Here is a 20,348-nt window from a genome sequence, read left to right as displayed (position 1 = left end):
GGCTAATGGTAAAACTATCTTCGTGGGATTTTTCCGTACCTGCCCAAAGCACCGTACGGTAGTAACATTTTCTTATATTCTCTACCATATTCTATCCGTATCACGCTGAATATTCATTAACGAACTTCAGGTGACGTAGGAAGAAAGAAATCGAAGTAAAAAGACGACACGAAACTCTGCCAGAAAGCGGCGCTTTTACACCTTGGGAATTAGAAAACGGACCAGCGACACTTTAAAATCTCTACCACTCAGGATACTGTAAGTTTCTTTGAATTATACCTACTGTGAAGTTGAACCCTTGAGTGACGTTCGTTGAGGGAATATTTGATTTTCTTACAAGAATAAGGACAAAAAATCGCCGCGTTAAAACGAATCTTTTTTGAAAGATTGGTTGATATCAAAGGAATTTTCTAAGTGTGCAGTTTCGATGCCAAGCAAATGATAACGAATTGATGCTGATTAAAGAAAGTTTATATTAAAATAAATAAAACTTGTGAATCTGTACTGATAATTCAGTACCGAAATTCTTATAAGTAGCTTAAATTCTATGCAAAAAGTCCCGTAAATTATAACAAGTCCGTAAACTAGTGAAAAGTATATATTTCTGTAAAGGGGAATTAACGTATACTAGAGACAGAAACTTCAACAAGTTAATAGAATTTTCGTACATTTAACGATTGAGGAGAAAATTTTACGACTGTTCGACCGTGATCGAAATTCATGATAAAACAATTATAATATTCCGAATTCATTTCAGGGCCCTTTTATATTCTGTCAGACTAATCTATTCGAATGTGTACAGACCTCAATTTAAACTGATAATTTTCAGTTACCAATTTTTATGTAAAATTTCCATTGAACATTGATTTCATGGCTTGTCCAAATTGATAATTTTCCGAACGCACTTTCTTAAACTGTTTTTAGCATGTTGCCATTATATTGCAGCACTTTAACTGAAGGTAAGTATTCGCAAGGTCTTGAATTGACCAAAAAATTGTTCGCCAAGTTGATTCGATTGCTTGAAGCTCTTAGACTGAAAGATAACAATTTCATCGGTATAGATGATGCTATGCTAAAAATACCGGTAAATACGTTGACGTTGAAGGAAAATGTCAACATGCAAATGTTTTACAAATCACGAATTGTAAGTGGAGTCTAGTGATAAGTTAGTTCTAATTTGCTGTTCAGTTTCTAAGTGGGTCCGCCGGCTATTCCGACTCAAACTTCGACGGGACTTTAGTTGAAGTGGACACAAACGGACGGTATGTCGAATTACATTCAGGTATTGACAAACTTTAGTAGACGTAGAAACCTCGGCTACGATCTACTGAAACGTAGTCGTGGTTTTGAACAAGACCTTTTCATGCAAAGTTCATCCCGAAGTTACTAATGCAGCGACTCGCTAGATTCCTTACGCTTTATCAAGTTTTCGTGAAAGCTATCCAAGGCAACTACCCAAAGCCCGAAAAAGTATGAACACCTTTAAAGAGAGATTCAAAAAGTCTATATTCTGGCCAATTTTGGAATGGGCACAGATGGAAATAGAAGATTTCACGTAGTAGCAATCTTAATAAGTATCTTTAAGCTCATGCGGTATTGCTACCCTTACCGACCGAGCAAACTCGCCATTTCTTCTTTCCATATTAAATAACAAACGAACGGAAAGGAATCAAAGGTGAGCTTGTGCGGTCGGTAAGGGTAGCAGTACCTTAAGACGAAGTTCCAGTCGATTTTGACGAAAAATGAGTATATCTCTGAAACGATGCTACGTAGCGGATTGTTTCTTTGGAGTTCGATGATTTATCAATATTAGGATCTGTTGAAGTCATATAAATCATCGAAATCTAGAAAAAATCACTTTTATGCGTCCACGTGTCACTTATTTTAAATATTCTCCGAGACTACGCGTCAGTAATTTATTGATTTAAGTGAGTTCCTTGGTCCAGAATTCAAAAAGGAGATACAACGTTATTATGCTTACGCTGGTACTTATATCAATTATGCCACGTCTCCTCCACTTGCATTTTTCAAAACGATGGGTATTAAATTAGATCCTAAATGAGCAGATGATAAACTTTAGATTCTCTTTGACGTTATATTCCAAATTTACATTCGTAATCAGGTATTATTCACATCCTAGCTAAAGATCTGGGTGAGAGAGAGGAAGTCGTGAATACCTCAATAATCAGTCCTACCTTTAACCATTTCACGTCAAATGGGACTGGAGAGTTAACGACCCTTGAAATCTGACGTGGCTGAAGGTCTAAATGAGCGAGAGGAAGTCGTGAATTTCACAATAATTAGTCTTACGTTTAACCGTTCCACGTCAAACGGGACCGAGAAATTGACGACACTTGAAATCTAGCGTACACCTCTCGTGACAACCAATGAAATTGTGTGAAATCTGTTCAAATCCTGCCTAATCGTATGAAATCTTTTGCAATCTATGAAGTTTTTGAAATAAAAAAAAAAAAAAAAAAAACTCCATCATCCCATGAAACCGTGATCACAAGAAATCTTGTGCAATATTTGCTTCCATTTTAAGTAACAGGAAAGAATTTTTGTGGGTATCGCTTCTTTGAACTGCTTTCTCAAACTGCTTTAAGATACTATCCATACGTGCGTGACCGTCGGTTCTCAAGTGTAGTATTGAAAGTTTCAAATCTCCTGAATTGTCTGAGCTAATTGCATAGATTGCTTTTGTATACGGTTGGATTCGTACCAAGACCAACCACGATATCTAATATTGAAAGCGATAGGTTTCCTATAGAAAAATAAATTTGAGGTATCGTTTCATCTTCCCCTCAAAACTCTAAAACTTCTATCTAAAACTTTTTTTTCTGCGAAACCCATTTCTCAGAGATATTTGATCATTCCAGTTAAATATCAATCGAAGCGTTCGGGAGAACAGAAAGTGGTGAGGGTTTGGACCAAAGGGATCGGATCGGAACCACGAGAAAAAAAGCTGTCTACCTGTGTTTGCTCGATAAGTCTAACTACGCAGTCCATTTCCGGAAACGCTGCCCGGCTATATAAAAGCCAGTTGTCTACGCTAGAGTTCAGTTCAAAATCGTCTCTCGGCAAGAACGCGTCTTACGAGCGAACCAATCTCAAGTGCGATTACTGGTAGTGTTGTGTCGAATCATCGTTAATTTGAGGTTTGCCAAGCAGATAGAGTTATACGTATCAGAGTTTATCTAATCGTTCAAATGTCTGTGTTTCTGTACAATAAAGTTTTCTCCTTGTGATATTATCGTTAGATGTGAAATCTCTGAATTATCGAAGTGGGCGCTTCTAATTTGAGAAAATCAACTTCCACAAGGCTCGTTTTATAAATCACCTTGCCCAGGTTCCCCGGCAAGCTTCCTTGTGGATCTGTCAGAATCTATCACCTTGTCAAGTTTCACTGACGAGTTACATTGTTGGGTTTTGAGAAGCTTATCGATACGATCGATCGTATCTATCTTGTATATCTAAATTTCACGTTAGCATTCATCCCTCCTGTACCTGTTATCTGTATAAATGATCAAAACACCATAGATACGAGTAAAAGTACAATCAACAATGTTTCTGCGTTTATTTTTCTTCACACTTTTTGTAGGTCTTCTGAGCCAGTCGATCGAACAATTCCACTTACAAATTGCATCACGTTGTGATAAGCCCCGAAAAACCGAAGCCGCTTACACGATTGGTTGAGATAACAAATAATTCAATTGTAAATCAACAATTTAAATGCATGATACCGATAATAGCGGATTTTTATTACTGAAATCGTCGCTTCGAAGATTCGAAGCGTTCCGTAATTGATACCTTGTTTCCATTTCTTATTTCTCGAATTGGACGAGATAAATTCATGTCTCTATTTCATCTGACATATAATATTCTTCTTAGCTTGCGAAATCAACCCCACAGTTTAAGATACGAATAAATCAGGATGCGTGATTTTTAATAATTTAATTCTCACCAAAGGAAAATAAAATGCGCAAAACTTCGACTGCAAACGATGGTGTCACATATTGTTGCTACGCAAATTGATACAATGAATTTAATTTACTTTGAGCATCTATTAGTGTAGTAACCATGCATCAATTTGATGGTTAAAAACAAACTCGACACTTTGGAACAGAGTTCACCTCATAAGTTCAAGGTAAACACACTTTTACCTCGAACTTATGAGGTCAACTCTGTTGGGTGTAAGCCCTGTAGTGAATATAATTTTAAACAAAGATAAATGTTTAGCACTATTCTCCAGAGGGATGCCCTTAACCCTTCGTTAGGCGCATCAGCTTTCGTAGTGTTTTCGGAGACCCCATTTTGTTGATGAAATATTTACTTCTGAAATATAAATTAAAGGTTTCAGACTGAGAACTGTGTTTGTCTATGCGTCTGGCAATAAGGATTTACGGATTGCACTAAATCCATTACTCATCATAAATAAACAATATTTCATCACGGAAGTCGAAGAACGTGAATTTTCACCACTACGGACGATATCGCATAAGAATGGTTCTTTTTCGGCACAGTTGCTAAGACGAAGATATAAACAAACCAAAATAATCCATGGCGCAAAATTTTTTAATAAATGAATACAGTTCTTATTGACCTAGAAAAAGTACATTTTTCGACCAATTAAAAATTACACGTAATGAGAAGAAAAAACTAGATAAATACTTATGAATTTCCAACTTTACATCATTGACATGATCTTCAACTTTCGATAAAATGTCCGTCAAGACCCCGGCGAAGCTTAGTGACTTATGGCTGCGTAACGAATAACGAAAACAGCGCGCGAACATAAGCAATTGCTTTATTGGAAGGTTTCTGGGAGGTACTGAAAATGGCATCGCCGGAAAAATTGTTTCGCAGCAGCGGAGAAGAAAATAAAAGCTCTGAGGTATCTACGACCCCCACGCTACTAATGAAGGGTTGAAAGTTGCGGATTTATCCTAAACAAAGACGAGGGTGGTGCCTAATGGCTGTGAACTTACCCTAGAAAATAAAAGACCAGCCCTTAAATTTATTAATACAATAATGTATATCTTATTCAATTTTGGAGAGTTTCTTTTCATAATGGCGGTCGAATCATTTCAGAGCTAGCCATGTCACGATCACCTTCAACAATTATTCGGATAACCTAAAGAATGTAATGTCTATGGACATGATTGGACATGGTTTCCTTTTCATGGAGATCCAGCGCTCAGGGTAAACTGTATTGAAAAAGTAGAGCACACGCATGATCGCTTCTTTGCGTGATCACAGTTCGTTAAAAGACTTCTTTTTACAGCATTGGGCTTTTATTTAGGAGCCTCTAATACACGAAGCTCAGCATTTTCATTAGTTTAGAGAAACTGCTTTTGTCATATCTCCAATTGTTTCCGAAAGCAACCGAAAAAGTATCGCAAATAAGAAACGCACAGTGACAAAACCTTTGCCTGACAATCGTCACAAATGAAAAAACTTTATCCATTAATCCCGACACACACTAAAACTTGGAGTTTAGTGGGAACGGAGGCCGATCGCGATGAATCGTATTTCGATTATAGGAAAAAAAATCCAACAAAGTAGCTTGTATCGCAGAATTTTTGGAATTTATTTGATTTTTACAATTTACGTAACGCATTAAGAAGACTAAGAATTAGTTCAAATTCCTCAAATTAATGACTTATAAAACCTAAGTATGCAGGACATCTGTATAAGTAGTTCCTATCCCATATTTAATTTGCAAGTATTTCTTTTTATAAATTTACCTTCAATCAGACTAATGTTGTTCAAAACTGTTTTTGACTTCGGCTGCGATTTCTCGGAGCATAAAACCTCATAAAGGACATAATATCATTTAGACATAGTGTCAAAGTAGAGTGAATGTCCTTAAATTTGGATTGAATACCTGAGAGTAAATCCATATGTTAGACGTTTTGATAGTGATATTTATGACAGTCGAAAAACCTTATTTGTATTACTTGCTTGCTTGAATCTAAAATATATGCGTTCCGCGATAAGACCATGATACGTTTCAACTCGTTCATGCCAGTTGTGTTGTTTTATCCGTAGCCAGAGTTTTTAACTGCTCAAAAAACAAATTTAATCTTGCGTCAAGTTTGTCCAGCCCCTTACAGCCCAAAGAACGAACGGCGGTACTTTCATTGTCATTTAAATTATACAGAACCGCGTCAAGTTGCTTAAGCTCTGAAAAACAGCGTACCTACCTCGGGACATTTATATCGTTTTAGACCCGAGAAAAGCTTTTCAGATATTTCAGCCCGTTAAAACCACCAGGATTAAGCTTTTCAGTTTTGTGGAGGTTCAACTTTGCGCATTTCAATTTGCCCAACAGGCCGAAACTGTGCAAGAATACACGGTTATTAGGCTCGCATCGATGTCGGGGACTACAGTATTAATAACAATCTCATGATGCATTGTTTTCTTACATTTTCCGAACGTGTCCAAGTTTATCAAGAGAGGGAAAGAATTGATTTATTGCCAACTCGTTGTCAGAACGTGCAATGTCTCCGTTAATTGGAAGTGAATGGAAGCAGAAAAGTATCATTCGTATAACCATCGCATCGCGTTCCTTCCCTAAATGTCCGTCTAATCCAGATCCCTTTTTTCGGAAAGTCAACAGTCGTAGTAACTGATTATCCTTGTCCGATCAAATAAACAGCGCAGATGTAATCGCTCGTTTGCGTGAGCACAGTCAAGATTGAAAGAGCTTATTGTCTTCTTTTGACATGGTTTTTCTTCTATTTCTTTCTTCTCTCTCTCTCTTAATGTGATTGTCTGATATGAGACAACCTTGGTTTCAGATTCATTTCACGATAATTATGAATTCACATATGAATGCAGATCTGCATTGCGAGATTGTTGTCCGATCAAACCATAAAAATCACGTCCTTTGTAATGCAATAATGCAAATAACCTTCCTCTCGTAAGATAGAGGAATCAAAGGAGTCTTAAACTCAACGAAATTGCCTTACGAGAATGAAACGGAATCTTGAAACGAATCAACGAAGTATTTGGCTCATCTATTGAAACTGGATCGTTGGAATCTTTCAGTTCGTGAAAAGCCACGGTTCTGAGCATTTAAATCTTTCCTTGAGTTTTAAGATAGTACGAAATACTTCGATGCGAGGAGCAAATCAGCCTTGGAAACTTTTTTGCTAAATAATAATAACAATAATGATAATAACAACAAGTACGTTGAAATGCGTTTCGACCGATTGGTGTTCTTGATCAACTGATGTCTTCAATACGCTGTATTATCTATTTACGGTAATTAGTTAGACTCAGTTGAGATCTGCCGATTCATTATTGTTACAGGTTGTATATGTATACGAATACCATTTTTTTTTTTTCAAAATTTACCGACAACTTCATTTCTACCATCGATCCTCCGAATAGCGGCGTGGGCGGAATGGGCTCGTTTGGAAAAAGATCAATGACCTTCCCTTTGTCAAAGCTCTTCCATTCAACGTGACATTTCCTAGTATAGAGGGCATTCCGTTGGCACAGTTTCCTGCAAATGCTTTCAACAGTTTAAGAAAATTAAATTTTTCGCGGCATTGAAGCAGAATGTGATTAAATAAATTAGGCCCGATGGTTTAAATGAACTGAAATCCCGGACAAGTTTCTTTCTCGGCTGGAATAAAATAAGAATTTTGATGTGTCTTTGCGAGTTTCGAGAGCGTAAGTCATTTGTATTCATTCGGTCATGAAATTACTGCCATTGAGTGTAAGAGTTTCAAGGGCTAGAACCAACTTCAGAAATTGAATTCATCTTGCGATCATTTGATTAACTTTATCCTAAGAGTTCCGAAAATTTTACAAGTTTCAAAATGTTTGTGCGTCGTAGTAACAACTTTACCACAATTATCATTGATTCTGTGATAATATTTTCGAATATTTCGTTAATTCGCAAGCGCTGAAGAATACGTGCGATTCGCTAAGAAATGAAAAACATTGAATCGCACACCGTAATTTAGGCTACATCATTAATCCGTAGTATATTTTTTGGACATTTTCGGCAAGAAAAAAATTGGAAACCCGACAACGTCCGAGTTTCAAAACAGAAGGTATAACTTAAAAACAGTAAATCATGGTATAAAAAAAAATGGAGAATAATGTAATTTCAGTATTGTGACGTATTTTGAAGTCGGAATAACTTATTTTTATGAATAAATATAATTCAATTTATTACCAAACAATATTATTATGTACAATAATTTAACAACACGTAAGGAACGCTCTGCAAAGTTGAGGGTAACAAAGTAATCGGTCAAAAATTCTTTTCATAAAATCTACAGACACCGTAAAGTAAAGACAACTTTTAATTATGAACTCTGTTTACTTTGAGTATTGTAAAGTTCTCTACAACTTTAGAAAAATTATTATCGTATTTGTTATTTCGTTTTTAATTAATTCAGCAAAAAACTCATAACTTGTGAGTGAAAGAAGGCATTAATTCGGGTAATAATCAGAAGAAGAAAGTAACTCCTCATTCTTGCAAATTTCTACATGCGTTGTATTGAATTAAGTTGTTATTTCTATTCATTTGTTTTATCTTGAAAAATTAACTCTTAACAGACTAGAATCTAACAATAAGAGATCCCAGAATTCTGCAACTCAGCTGTGACTTTCAAAAAACGTAAAATGAAACACGCCCAACCGTAACTAAAATAAACTCTGTTTCTTTCCTCCTAAGATTCGATAAGAAGCTCAGCTAATTTATTGCCAGGAGCCATTACGCAGACATTTACAAATTGAACTTGAGGTTCGCTTAACCATAGTGTGAACTTCCAGTAAATTTTTACGCGTTGAGTGAAGAATTTTTTCTCTATCGTTATCATCTATTTTTGGCTTTTCACAGTCTCTAAATATACGTCATATTTATTTCTACGCCAAATTTGTTATGCCTTGATTCAGTAATGCGCATTATTTCCGTTTATACTTTTTTTATAAACTTTATTGTTGTTGTTGTTGCTATTGTTGTTATTATTAGCATACGATACAAATTTGATATCACGTTACCCGTTTGGTAACATATACTTATAAATATTATCGACTTTATAAGTAACCGTTATCAATTTTATATTTGAAGGTTGCCTCTTTAAGTCAAATTCACTGAAAAAGAAAACTTGAAAAAGGTATAAATTCAGTGATCACAATATTCGTTTCTCGATAAAATTCGATGCACGTACGGCATATAATCAGTGATTTTTGGCATGCCCTGTTTATTTGATTTGTTTTCAATATCACCGACTTGTTATCAACCCCTGAAAAAGTACTTTCGAATATTCAAACGGTGTATTGGGTATGCTAAATCTAATGACCGACTGACGCAGCACCCCTCAATCTATGAACTGTATTGTTCACTTTTAGAACCACGTCAACGTTCCATTCCATCTATACTCGAGGGTCGCATTCAGTTTAATCTTGCGATATCCCTTCACGTTGCGAGTAATAAATTAGTTTGGCCGTTAATGGCTTTTGCGAGGTCTGCTTGATTGAAGGATCGTTATTTTGCACGGCATGGAATTCCGATTCAATTATTCCTCGTTATCGAGCCATATGTTTGCTTTACAGATATGCTACTGGGTATTTAGGTAGATGAATAATTGGTCATTGAATTAGTAATTAGTACTCAAAGGTAGAGGTGATTATTCATATTGAATTGACAATGCTTTGGTTACAATGGTAAAAAAAATCGTGACAAAATATTTTTTACCCCCCATCAATAATATGTAAATATTGGAATATTTAATCCCAAAAAGCAAGGATGAATATTTTTAACCGTCAGCTAACTGAATATTTCACATTAATTTCGGGAAAGTTGTGTCAATTATCACTGGCAGTTAGAATTATGCCGCAACACCGCCATTAAGGTGGAATTTGTAGAATTTTAGGCCAAATGTTCCAGCTATAAATGTTGTAATACAAAAACGTTGTGTTTATAAAGAAGAGTCCTGATCACGTTCATACAATTCCTTAAGTGAAATGAATATAATGTAGAACGAGACAGTTATTCGGTATCTTTGAAATTCACCGAACAGGATATTCTTATCAAATTCTTACGACTGTAAGACAGGATAATGTGTATATTGTTTGTAAATAGCTGAGGTGTAAACCCAGAAACGTTTGTAATATACTGTCACTCTTAGTCGTGATTGCGCCAGCTCACTCTGCCACTGCTTTTTCAGACTTTCTGACCTGAAAGGACTCATTTGAAACTCTTCTTTGAAGCTTTGCATTTCCCCGAGAATCCAGGAACAGAAGTAGCGAGTGCCGTGAAACGTGAAACCTCGCAGAGTCAAACGGTTCACGACGAAACGTAAAAACGGCATTCCTAGATATAATTAAGCTCTCGGCATACAACATAGTTAATTGAATCGCTCCATGCAATGGCCTCGAAATTACGTAAATTATAAACGGAGGATGACGCGTGACGAACACAAACGTAGACTCTGCACAATATGTCTATCAGGCTACGGATCTGCAATGTAAATATCTTAATATAACGGCCTTATCTCAATCACGGTGTAACTGATAAAGGGAAAAGTGATGGGCATAATGCAGTCTCTCGTCAGTGTTTCCCTCTCAACTCGTATAATTCGAGATGCCGATGTAACTCGGATAACCTTTGATATCGACGAAATTTTCAGCGTGAAAGACAGGTAGTCAAGCTCTTTCCTCGTCGATGAACGCTGTCCGAATCTCACGTTTTTTATCTGCTGTCTCTTACCAAGCAGTTAGGACGCCCCAAATGTAAACTTTCCAGGCTTAGCGACCAATGTATTTACACGTATATAGTCCGTTTCTCTAGTTCTGTTGACCCATTTGTTTACAAATCTTCTTCCGACAGATCTCGCCCAGAAACTTGATAACGTACACCGATTGACGAGCGTTTAATTAATTATCTTTACATTGCGCAAGCTGTTACACGATAGTTTCTTATCAATATGGATTCAGTAGTGAGAATTCGCACGTTCTGGAGCGTGTGAATACCGTCCGATCAAAAAAAAATAAATAAACAAAGACCCGAATATCTCGCCGATCATTTTTTAATTACGGATCAGACCGCGAAACAGCCGTCGCTGTGATTTTTACTATCATCGTCATCCTTATCATTAATTAACTCTAGTTCTTATTCGTTATAACTCACCAAGTAGAAGCAGAGTAAGGTCGGAAATGGCCAGGCTGAAGAGATAGTAATTCGTCGCCGTTTGCATGGTGGGGTTTCTGATGACCACCAAACACGTCATAACATTGCCAAATACACCGGTAATAAAAATTGTCACATAAGTCAAAGTCATCGGGATGGCAAATTCGAGGTCCAAGTATTTTGGCCCAATACAATCCACGATGTGACTTTCGAAAATGTCCACCGTGATCGGGTCGCCTAACCCATCGGATACATACGAGCAATTACCCATCAGTACCTGATCTTCGTGCGGAATGCGAAAGAAATGATTGTCAAGTATTCGGCCGCTATTCCAGCAACGGATTCAGCATCACTCTCTTATTATAAAAACACAAAGCCCACGTGATGCAAAGCACTTTTTTCGAACAAATTACGGTCACCACTTGCGATTGATGAATATCGCCACAAACAGATATATTTGTAATGATGCGCGCTTTTATCGAAGCTATACATTTCAATGATTATTTTTGACGATGCTTGCAAGCAATTGTTAACAATAATACGTGTTCAAATTTAACCGCAGAATTATATTTTTCAAAATTAAGAAACGATCTCACAGGCTTCGATATTTTCGTAACCAGAACAACGATAGAAGATAGAAGAGGTTCCTTATATTCTGCAGAATTAATGGTTAGTCTGGAAATGGAAAATAGTGATAAACTTAGGGATTAACCCTTACAAGTTGTATTGGTAAGTATTCTTACAACCTATTTTACATCAGTTTTTTGTATATATAGAGAACTTGTCAACATATTTCTTTGAGGTTTTTTACTAGTTCTGATAGTATACCGATGGATTTTCAGTACTCGAGAATAATCATTGCGATATAATCTAAATTATTATCGATAGAAACAAATTAATTGAAAAAAAATCGTGAGAATTGAAGAAATAAGTCATTTCCCAACAAGTTACCCTTCTACATGTACACGTGTTTTACATAAATTGTAAGTTTTTGGGGTTGATGATTACGAATCTAAAATCGGATTTAAAAAATTCAGTATGGTGATTCCAATCAGCGATTCTGAAAACCCTTGCAGAAAGTTTTTTCACCCTATTCGATCAAATTTGGAATTCTTGTTCACCATATCGGATCCACCATGTTGAAAGTTCAAAATCTGATTTCAGATTCGTAATCAGTGACCCCGAAAGCCATTGGGTACAATCTTGTTGTAAAAGTTGACTCAGCACAATGAGGTGTGATTCAAAGGGTGAAGATGCGTTACTGAAGTTGGTGAAGTTGAATGCAATCAAAATAATATCTCTTCAGGAAAAATGAGCAAATAGTCTACAATGAAATGCCAGGATTAGGTGACCCAGCCTACATGACATCCTACTTCATAAATGCGTTGAAAGTCTGTTAAATGGGTCCGGAGGCATGAACTAGTACATTAATGAAAACCGTAATCTTCTTTTTTATCTATTCCACCCCATTGTCGCAGAACCTCTGTTTAATGAAACTTCGACATCTGTAAAACGGCATTACAAATCGGCTTTATAATCACGTGCTTGACAAATATATTTCTCTCTTTTCATACCTGTACCACCTGAAACGGTAATAATATTACCGATGGCAATACGATTCCCAATAGTAATAACGTATTCACAGAGATTTTCGTCACGATTATACAGACGGCGACTAACTCCGGGAGGCAAAATTTTAGTCAGCTAGGTGTATTCGAAATTTTTGATAAAGTATGATAAATTATTATTATGACGGTAAATTTGTCATACATTACATCCTACACTTATTTTCAGCCGAATTGTAGAGTCTGTTGACACATTAAACGAGTACTGATTAATTAAAATTGGGTAAACGGTATGCTTATGGCAAACGCGAAGATAAAAGGCAATTTATACAATTATGATTCCAATTTAACTATTTGATTATAGCGTTTTCAACTTATTCGTATATTGAATAATGAAAACATAAATATTCTTGTAGTAAATTTCAACTCAATCAACTTCAAGTTTTACTTTTCAACAGTGACACGATTGCAATGATTTTTTTTTTTTTGAATCGTGTTTGTTTCAATGAACTATTTCTATCACGTATCCTCAGATATGCAAAATTGTATATTTAATCTTGGGTGAGTTATAATTTTCCATTTGCTATGTAATCGTTAAACGAGATCTTGCTTCTGAATAACTCAATCCTCCATCTATCTATACATCATACTTTAACTTAATAGTCTCGATCCTCGCAGTGCAGATGATACGATGCGTGTTTTATTCAGAAGCAATATTTTTTCTGCTGTCACCTGTAAAACTTTTTGTTAACAAAAAAATCTCTTAAATTGAATTTTTAACGATCGTTCTCGAAACTCAAAAATATCTTATTTAAATATAATTATATGTATAACGTAAAGAAGATATCATATAAAAAAAAATGGCAACTATTTAGCCGCATTGAACTCGATCCTGAAAATAATTTTTAAATCAATGAATTCTCCATATAAACGCTTTTGCAATTTTTGTTGCAAAGTTAACAGCTTAACGAGCTATAAATATGAAAAGTTGATTTTTTATATGAAAAGACGTACATAGTTCGTGAACAGTTGAAGCTACAGACTTTGCTCTACAAACGTTTCTAAACGGAATTGAACAGCTTACAAGTTTTTAAATGAATTTTTTCAAATTTTTTTCAAATTAAAGATAAATTTTTTATATAAAATTGACTTTCGCGGAGTCTTAAAACTTTTGAACGAATTCCTTCGAACACAGATATCCTTTCACAGAAATAAATTCTATACAAAATGCTTCCAGAACCAAGACGATAGCATCAAATGTGTTAAAGTAGTAAAAATTTGAGAAAAATTACGACCATACAGTGTTATTTCAACGGAAAAGCTTCGAGTTTCCAGGGTGGACTTCGAAAATTGGATTCGACAGATACTCTTGAGCGAGGATTTTTTTCTTCATATTCATAATTAGTTTTTCTGGTGCAAGCGGAAAAAATGCAGACATGGAAGTGAAATTTATAAGAATTGCGTGAGACTGAAAAACGTAGTTTCCGAAAGGACGGGCAAAGCCCGGAGTGTAAGGTGACAATCTAAAATATCAAGAAAAATCAAGTGACGGCTCGTTTGGAAGATCTTCTCGAGCAGAATACATTTGTACACACATTTTATGAAAATTAAGACTATCATTTTCATTAAGCTTACATGTAAAGAAACGATAATGATAAACATTTGAAATTTTTATTATTTGTTCCAATCATTTTAAGCAACAATTCTGCCAAGTTTCGAATCGTTTCTTTAATCTTCACCAAAATCATAAAAAAATGAAGTTATTGGTTAGAAAAATTACATGTATTGTCCATTTAAAACTTTCGGAGCTTTGGGGCACTCATTCCAGTTGACTTGAAACTTGACACCGTTTTTTTTTGTTTAAACGATTTGGAAAAGATCTGGGGGCATCTAAATGGAAATTTTTCCCGCACCTCAAATAAAGAACACCCTAATATATCTGAGGCATTCCACACCAAACCGACCCACATTTTCATTTCCGATGTATCACAGGATTGGCCAACTTGATCAAATCCAAGATATATTGCTTACTGTCCAAACTCTGTGCGATCTACTAATCTCAAATCTTTACCATAGAATTGAATGAAATATTTCTTGACAGAGCCATATATTTTTCTTTGCCTGGTCGTGATCGACTAATAGTTACGATCGACCAGTTGGCTCAAAACTTTCCTCATGAATTCTTAGTTGAAAAATAATAATTTTAAGACCAGAATAAAGGTGAGCAAGCTTCTGGTTTAGAAGCAGCAAATGAAACAAGGAATTGAAGAGTGAGAAAAATCGGATTAAATATCAATTTACAAAATGCAAATTTATACTTTATACCTTTTTTCTCACTTTTCAATTACTTTCTTCGCCTGTGGCTTCTAAATCACCACGAGATATCAAGTGAAAGTGATACTCGTGAAAAAACAGATCAGTGGATTGTTGAATTACAGCCTCACATCCCTTCTGATACAAATATTCATTAAAATGGTAACAAAGAAAAAAAGAATTATTTCGACCTAAAATAAATTGTCGTGCTTTTTACTTGGCAATACATCGAGAGTGGTACACTATTAGCTTTTCTCGTTTGAATCGATCAACTGCTGTCAGTAGTGATTTGTCTCCAGATTCCGTCAGATGTTTCATCGTCGCGCAATTCTGCTCTTTACAAACGTTCGAACGCCGAACGTAAATTGGATTTTACTACCCGTTTACGAGTCGTTGGAAAGAATGCAATGCGACTAATTCAGGTTAGTAAAAAAAAAAAAATCTATAGCCGGAGCGCCGTTTTAATAATTGGAAAAATCGGTAAAGTAAGAAATAAAAATGAAAGTGACGAAAGTGATATTCGATGTGCCGAAAGAACCTTTCATGCAGCGGCATGTGTCGGAAAAATTACTACGAATTGAGTCGTAAAATACCTTCGAAAAAATTCTGAGCCTTATCATTTACAACCCTTAGTTTGTATCAGTGATATCCAAAGGTATCTAAAGGAATATGTTTCAAATTTTCGTCGATTCGGGTGACTTCTGTATAACCCTACCAAAATTTAAAATACAGTTTTCTAGATTCTTGTGCAATTCAGTAAGAAGTTTTCTGAAACTGGAAAACTGAGGTATTGAAAATCTCAGTGTTCCACTAAAACAAAATTGTTCTTTGAACCATTTGGAATACAAGAATGTCAGAAGTAATCATTTCTTCACTTTTGTTATTTAAAAAGACTGTTAAATTTTCAAAACAAAAGCGGATCAACCAAATGTGAGCTGGAAACATTTCACAGATAAAAAAAAAAATTCTGAATTTCGGAAAAACGAACAAATTTCGTCTGGATTTGAACACATTTGTGAGAAGATTTTGCGTTTTACATTTCCCTTAGTCTCTGAGCCTTATCTTCAAGATGTCAAGGGCCATATGGCCTTCCTCGACTGCTGTGAATGCCCAGAGCTGCCCAGGCAAGAGAGGATAATCCTGCCAGACCCAAAAATAGGGACTTGAAAGCGAACGGTCATAGAGGAAAGGCAAGTGGCATATTCGAATATCAGCTATTCTTTCCCTTCTTAATAGCAATCCAACATCAGTGTAATTTACTTGAATAGAATATAATTTTTCTCACACATTTGATGGTTGATTTACTTCCTAATGAATTTTCGTTACAAACAAGTCAATTATCTGATGGATTCATATTCACACGCTATTTTTGCTGCCAGTAAATTTTGCGACACGACGTCTCTCATCTTTTAATCGATATGTAGGGAAACTCTTCATCTCTATCGTAAACTCGAGCGTACGCCGCGTAACCTAAACATTCGTGAGAACATGAAGATCATGTTCTGTATACACAAACCGCGGAGCGTCAAACTGAAGAAAAACTTTGTTTGGGATATTCACAGTGCCACGAACACACAGATAAGTTTATTCACACCACCTGGGTGGCAATTGGACACTAAGTAATCAATAGATCACGGTGAAAGCGCACTAGATCATTGTAATAATTTGCTTCATGTTAACGACTGTTTGCACTCCAGTTAGCCGAATGAAGCTGCGACAGGCGTATGGATTGGACGTCGCGGGATATTTTTATTTAAAGTTCAAAGTCACGCGTGTATCTCGTCGTCTGCACGCATCTCGCGATTTTGATACGTATGAAACATTACTTCGTACGTATAAAAATTCCACTAACTTTGATTATGTAACAGGATTAAGCTTCATCCAGCAGAAGCGGCCCAATGATTATGTTCAAACCGCGTTGATTTGTGAACCGGTGAAACTCACCGGTGAAAAATGTTACGATCCAACAGATTCATCCCGCGCGATTCGCAATCTTACTCATCGTCAGCCAATCTAGACACCTTCGCGGAAACGTTGACACTGATATCAGCGCTGATTTCTGGCTGGTAGGTTTGGAGCAATTACAATGAGATTTGACTCGCTTGGCACGAGTTCGAGAGCAAAAGCGTATCTTTCTTGTTTACCTCGGAGGCAAGTCTCTGAGATGATGGAAAAGACAGCAGCGTACAGCGACGGAAGTTATTTTTGTAAGTCTGGTACCAAGAAATCAATTCATCAGGCATGTACGTACCTACGCAGCAAAGCTTTCTTTTCTCTCTTGGAAATCAGGTAGACCTTACGAAAAAGTGGAATACATAATAATCAATGCGAGATTTGATAATGCCGAATGATATTGTACACAAATCTTTTCCTTGTTTTACTTTTGCGACCAACATCACTGCGCATTCAATACTTGCGCTGTTATATGGTAAGTAGGTAGTCTAATTTTTTAGAACATTTTTGGAACTCTTTAAATGATATGATTAAGTCTGCGACAAGTGTTAGGTTTGGCATTTTTGGTCGACAAACGTTTACGATTCGTAGTGTCGCTGACCCATGAAATTTTTGTTATACCATTCATTTTTTCTTTGCGATTGCGTTCGATTAATAAAACATGTTCACCAGTTTTTGAATTTTCATCTTAAATCGTATTCAAGGTATTAATTTCCGAGACATGAACGAAGGATTTTTGTTCGCCCTCATTTTGATCATCAAGACCAAATATTAACAGAAGCGAGTACATCCTGGATTGTACTTTATCATAAAAAGAGGTGAGAAAATATTCAACGTGCAATTGATATTTTTTACATGTTTTGAAGTATAAAAATTTGATTCTCGTCGCTTGATAAAGTAAATTGCTGAAACGTTTTTCCGTCAACTTCCAGAACGAAAAAAAAAGCAGGCACTTGTTACCGCAAGTACGATAAGAGGTGTAAATATGTCAATTTTTTATCTAACCTCCATCTTGTATTAACCAGATTGTGAAATGTGAGTATAAAAAAAAAATAATTTAGAATAAGCAACAATTCGATTCAGACATGATCATCATACACATCAGAGATCACCTACAGAATATTGCAAATACGCAAGGCGAAAAGACCGTCCCCTTCTTGTTGCACACGATTCTTTACATAACAAAGGTATGTCACGAATTTTTTTTACGCAGCACACAATTGAGGTTAGGGTCACGCCGCGTAATGTCAGATTTGCTGGCGACAGCGCATGCGCGCAGTACAGAAAGGACCACTTTCAACTCGTAGGACGCATGCGCATTCGCAGACTCAGTCGACCGTCGCAGAAACGGGTACAGAAAACACGCGGGGAAAAACGCATAAAACATGCTCGCGTTGTCTAATGAATATTCTTATCAAACACTTACAGCTCTAAGGCAAGATTATATTTATATTATTTGTAAATAGCTGAGGTGCAAACCCAGAAACGTTTGTAATATGCTGTCACTCTTAGTCGTAATTGCGCCAGCTCACTCTGCCACTGCTTTTTCAGACTTTCTGACCTGAAAGGACTCATTTGAAACTCTTCTTCGAAGCTTTGCATTTCCCCGAGAATCCAGGGACAGAAGTAGCGAGTGCCGTGAAACGTGAAACCTCGCAGAGTCAAACGGTTCACGACGAAACGTAAAAACGGCATTCCTAGATATAATTAAGCTCTCGGCATACAACATAGTTAATTGAATCGCTCCATGCAATGGCCTCGAAATTACGTAAATTATAAACGGAGGATGACGCGTGACGAACACAAACGTAGACTCTGCACAATATGTCTATCAGGCTACGGATCTGCAATGTAAATATCTTAATATAACGGCCTTATCTCAATCACGGTGTAACTGATAAAGGGAAAAGTGATGGGCATAATGCAGTCTCTCGTCAGTGTTTCCCTCTCAACTCGTATAATTCGAGATGCCGATGTAACTCGGATAACCTTTGATATCGACGAAATTTTCAGCGTGAAAGACAGGTAGTCAAGCTCTTTCCTCATCGATGAACGCTGTCCGAATCTCACGTTTTTTATCTGCTGTCTTTTACCAAGCAGTTGGGACGCCCCAAATGTAAACTTGCCAGGCTTAGCGACCAATGTATTTACACGTATATAGTCCGTTTCTCTGGTTCTGTTGACCCATTTGTTTACAAATCTTCTTCCGACAGATCTCGCCCAGAAACTTGATAACGTACACCGATTGACGAGCGTTTAATTAATTATCTTTACATTGCGCAAGCTGTTACACGATAGTTTCTTATCAATATGGATTCAGTAGTGAGAATTCGCACGTTCTGGAGCGTGTGAATACCGTCCGATCAAAAAAAAATAAATAAATAAAGACCCGAATATCTCGCCGATCATTTTTTAATTACGGATCAGACCGCGAAACAGCCGTCGCTGTGATTTTTACTATCATCGTCATCCTTATCATTAATTAACTCTAGTTCTTATTCGTTATAACTCACCAAGTAGAAGCAGAGTAAGGTCGGAAATGGCCAGGCTGAAGAGATAGTAATTCGTCGCCGTTTGCATGGTGGGGTTTCTGATGACCACCAAACACGTCATAACATTGCCAAATACACCGGTAATAAAAATTGTCACATAAGTCAAAGTCATCGGGATGGCAAATTCGAGGTCACAGTATTGTTGACCCCGAGTTATCGCGAGGTACAAATTTTCGGAAATGTTCATCGCGACCCGGTCACTTGATCCAACAGATCCAAAGTATTGGGCCGCTATTCCAACATCAGATTCAGCATTACTCCCTTAGAATTAAAACACAAAATTCACATTTTGCTATGCATGTTTTTACGAATTACGGTTACCACTTGCAATTGATGAATATCGCCACGAACAGATATTTTTCGTATAGCAAATGATGACGGTGGTAATGATATGTGTTTGTATCAAGGCGAAGTGTTTCAATGATTGTTTTTAACGGTGTTTTTTCGTGTTTTTCTCTTCAAATTTACGTGCAGCGCGCTCTTGCAAGGACAGAGTCTAAACAATTCTACAGACAGCAGCGACGGTTGACCGCCTCCCCGTTTTTTGGGGTTTCTTTGTTTTTTCTCCAGTTACGCACGCCACGCGTCTGACTCTTTAACTCTTTCGCATAACTAAATGTATCATGAAAAAATTATTTTGTTCTGTTAAATCAATTAAAAAGTGGGCATGTGCTTAATTTTGCCAATCTCCCAAACATGGAACAGTGTTTGCAAGCAATTATCGGCAATTTTAAACATCTAACAAAGATACGTGGTCAAAATTAACCTCAGAAGTATGAACATTTCTCAGAATTAAGAAACGATCTCAAA

General features: G+C 36.5%; 1 protein-coding gene across 1 annotated transcript in view; it reads right to left on the bottom strand.

Annotated features, from left to right (window-relative positions):
• The window catches only part of LOC124299184 (neuropeptides capa receptor-like), a 32,131-nt gene extending 15,160 nt beyond the window's left edge, over positions 1 to 16,971 (bottom strand). The window contains exons 1-2 of the mRNA XM_046752188.1: positions 16,319 to 16,971; positions 11,156 to 11,437 (exon numbers count right to left, since the gene is read on the bottom strand). Of these exons, the coding sequence (XP_046608144.1) occupies positions 11,156 to 11,437; positions 16,319 to 16,322 (286 nt within the window). The 5' untranslated portion in view covers positions 16,323 to 16,971. The remainder of the gene's footprint in view (positions 1 to 11,155; positions 11,438 to 16,318) is intronic.
• Positions 16,972 to 20,348: the final 3,377 nt, after the last annotated feature.

The sequence above is a fragment of the Neodiprion virginianus genome, chromosome 1 (assembly GCF_021901495.1).
Source record: "Neodiprion virginianus isolate iyNeoVirg1 chromosome 1, iyNeoVirg1.1, whole genome shotgun sequence".
Taxonomy (NCBI): domain Eukaryota; kingdom Metazoa; phylum Arthropoda; class Insecta; order Hymenoptera; family Diprionidae; genus Neodiprion; species Neodiprion virginianus.
This window is presented reverse-complemented; position numbering and strand designations above follow the sequence as displayed.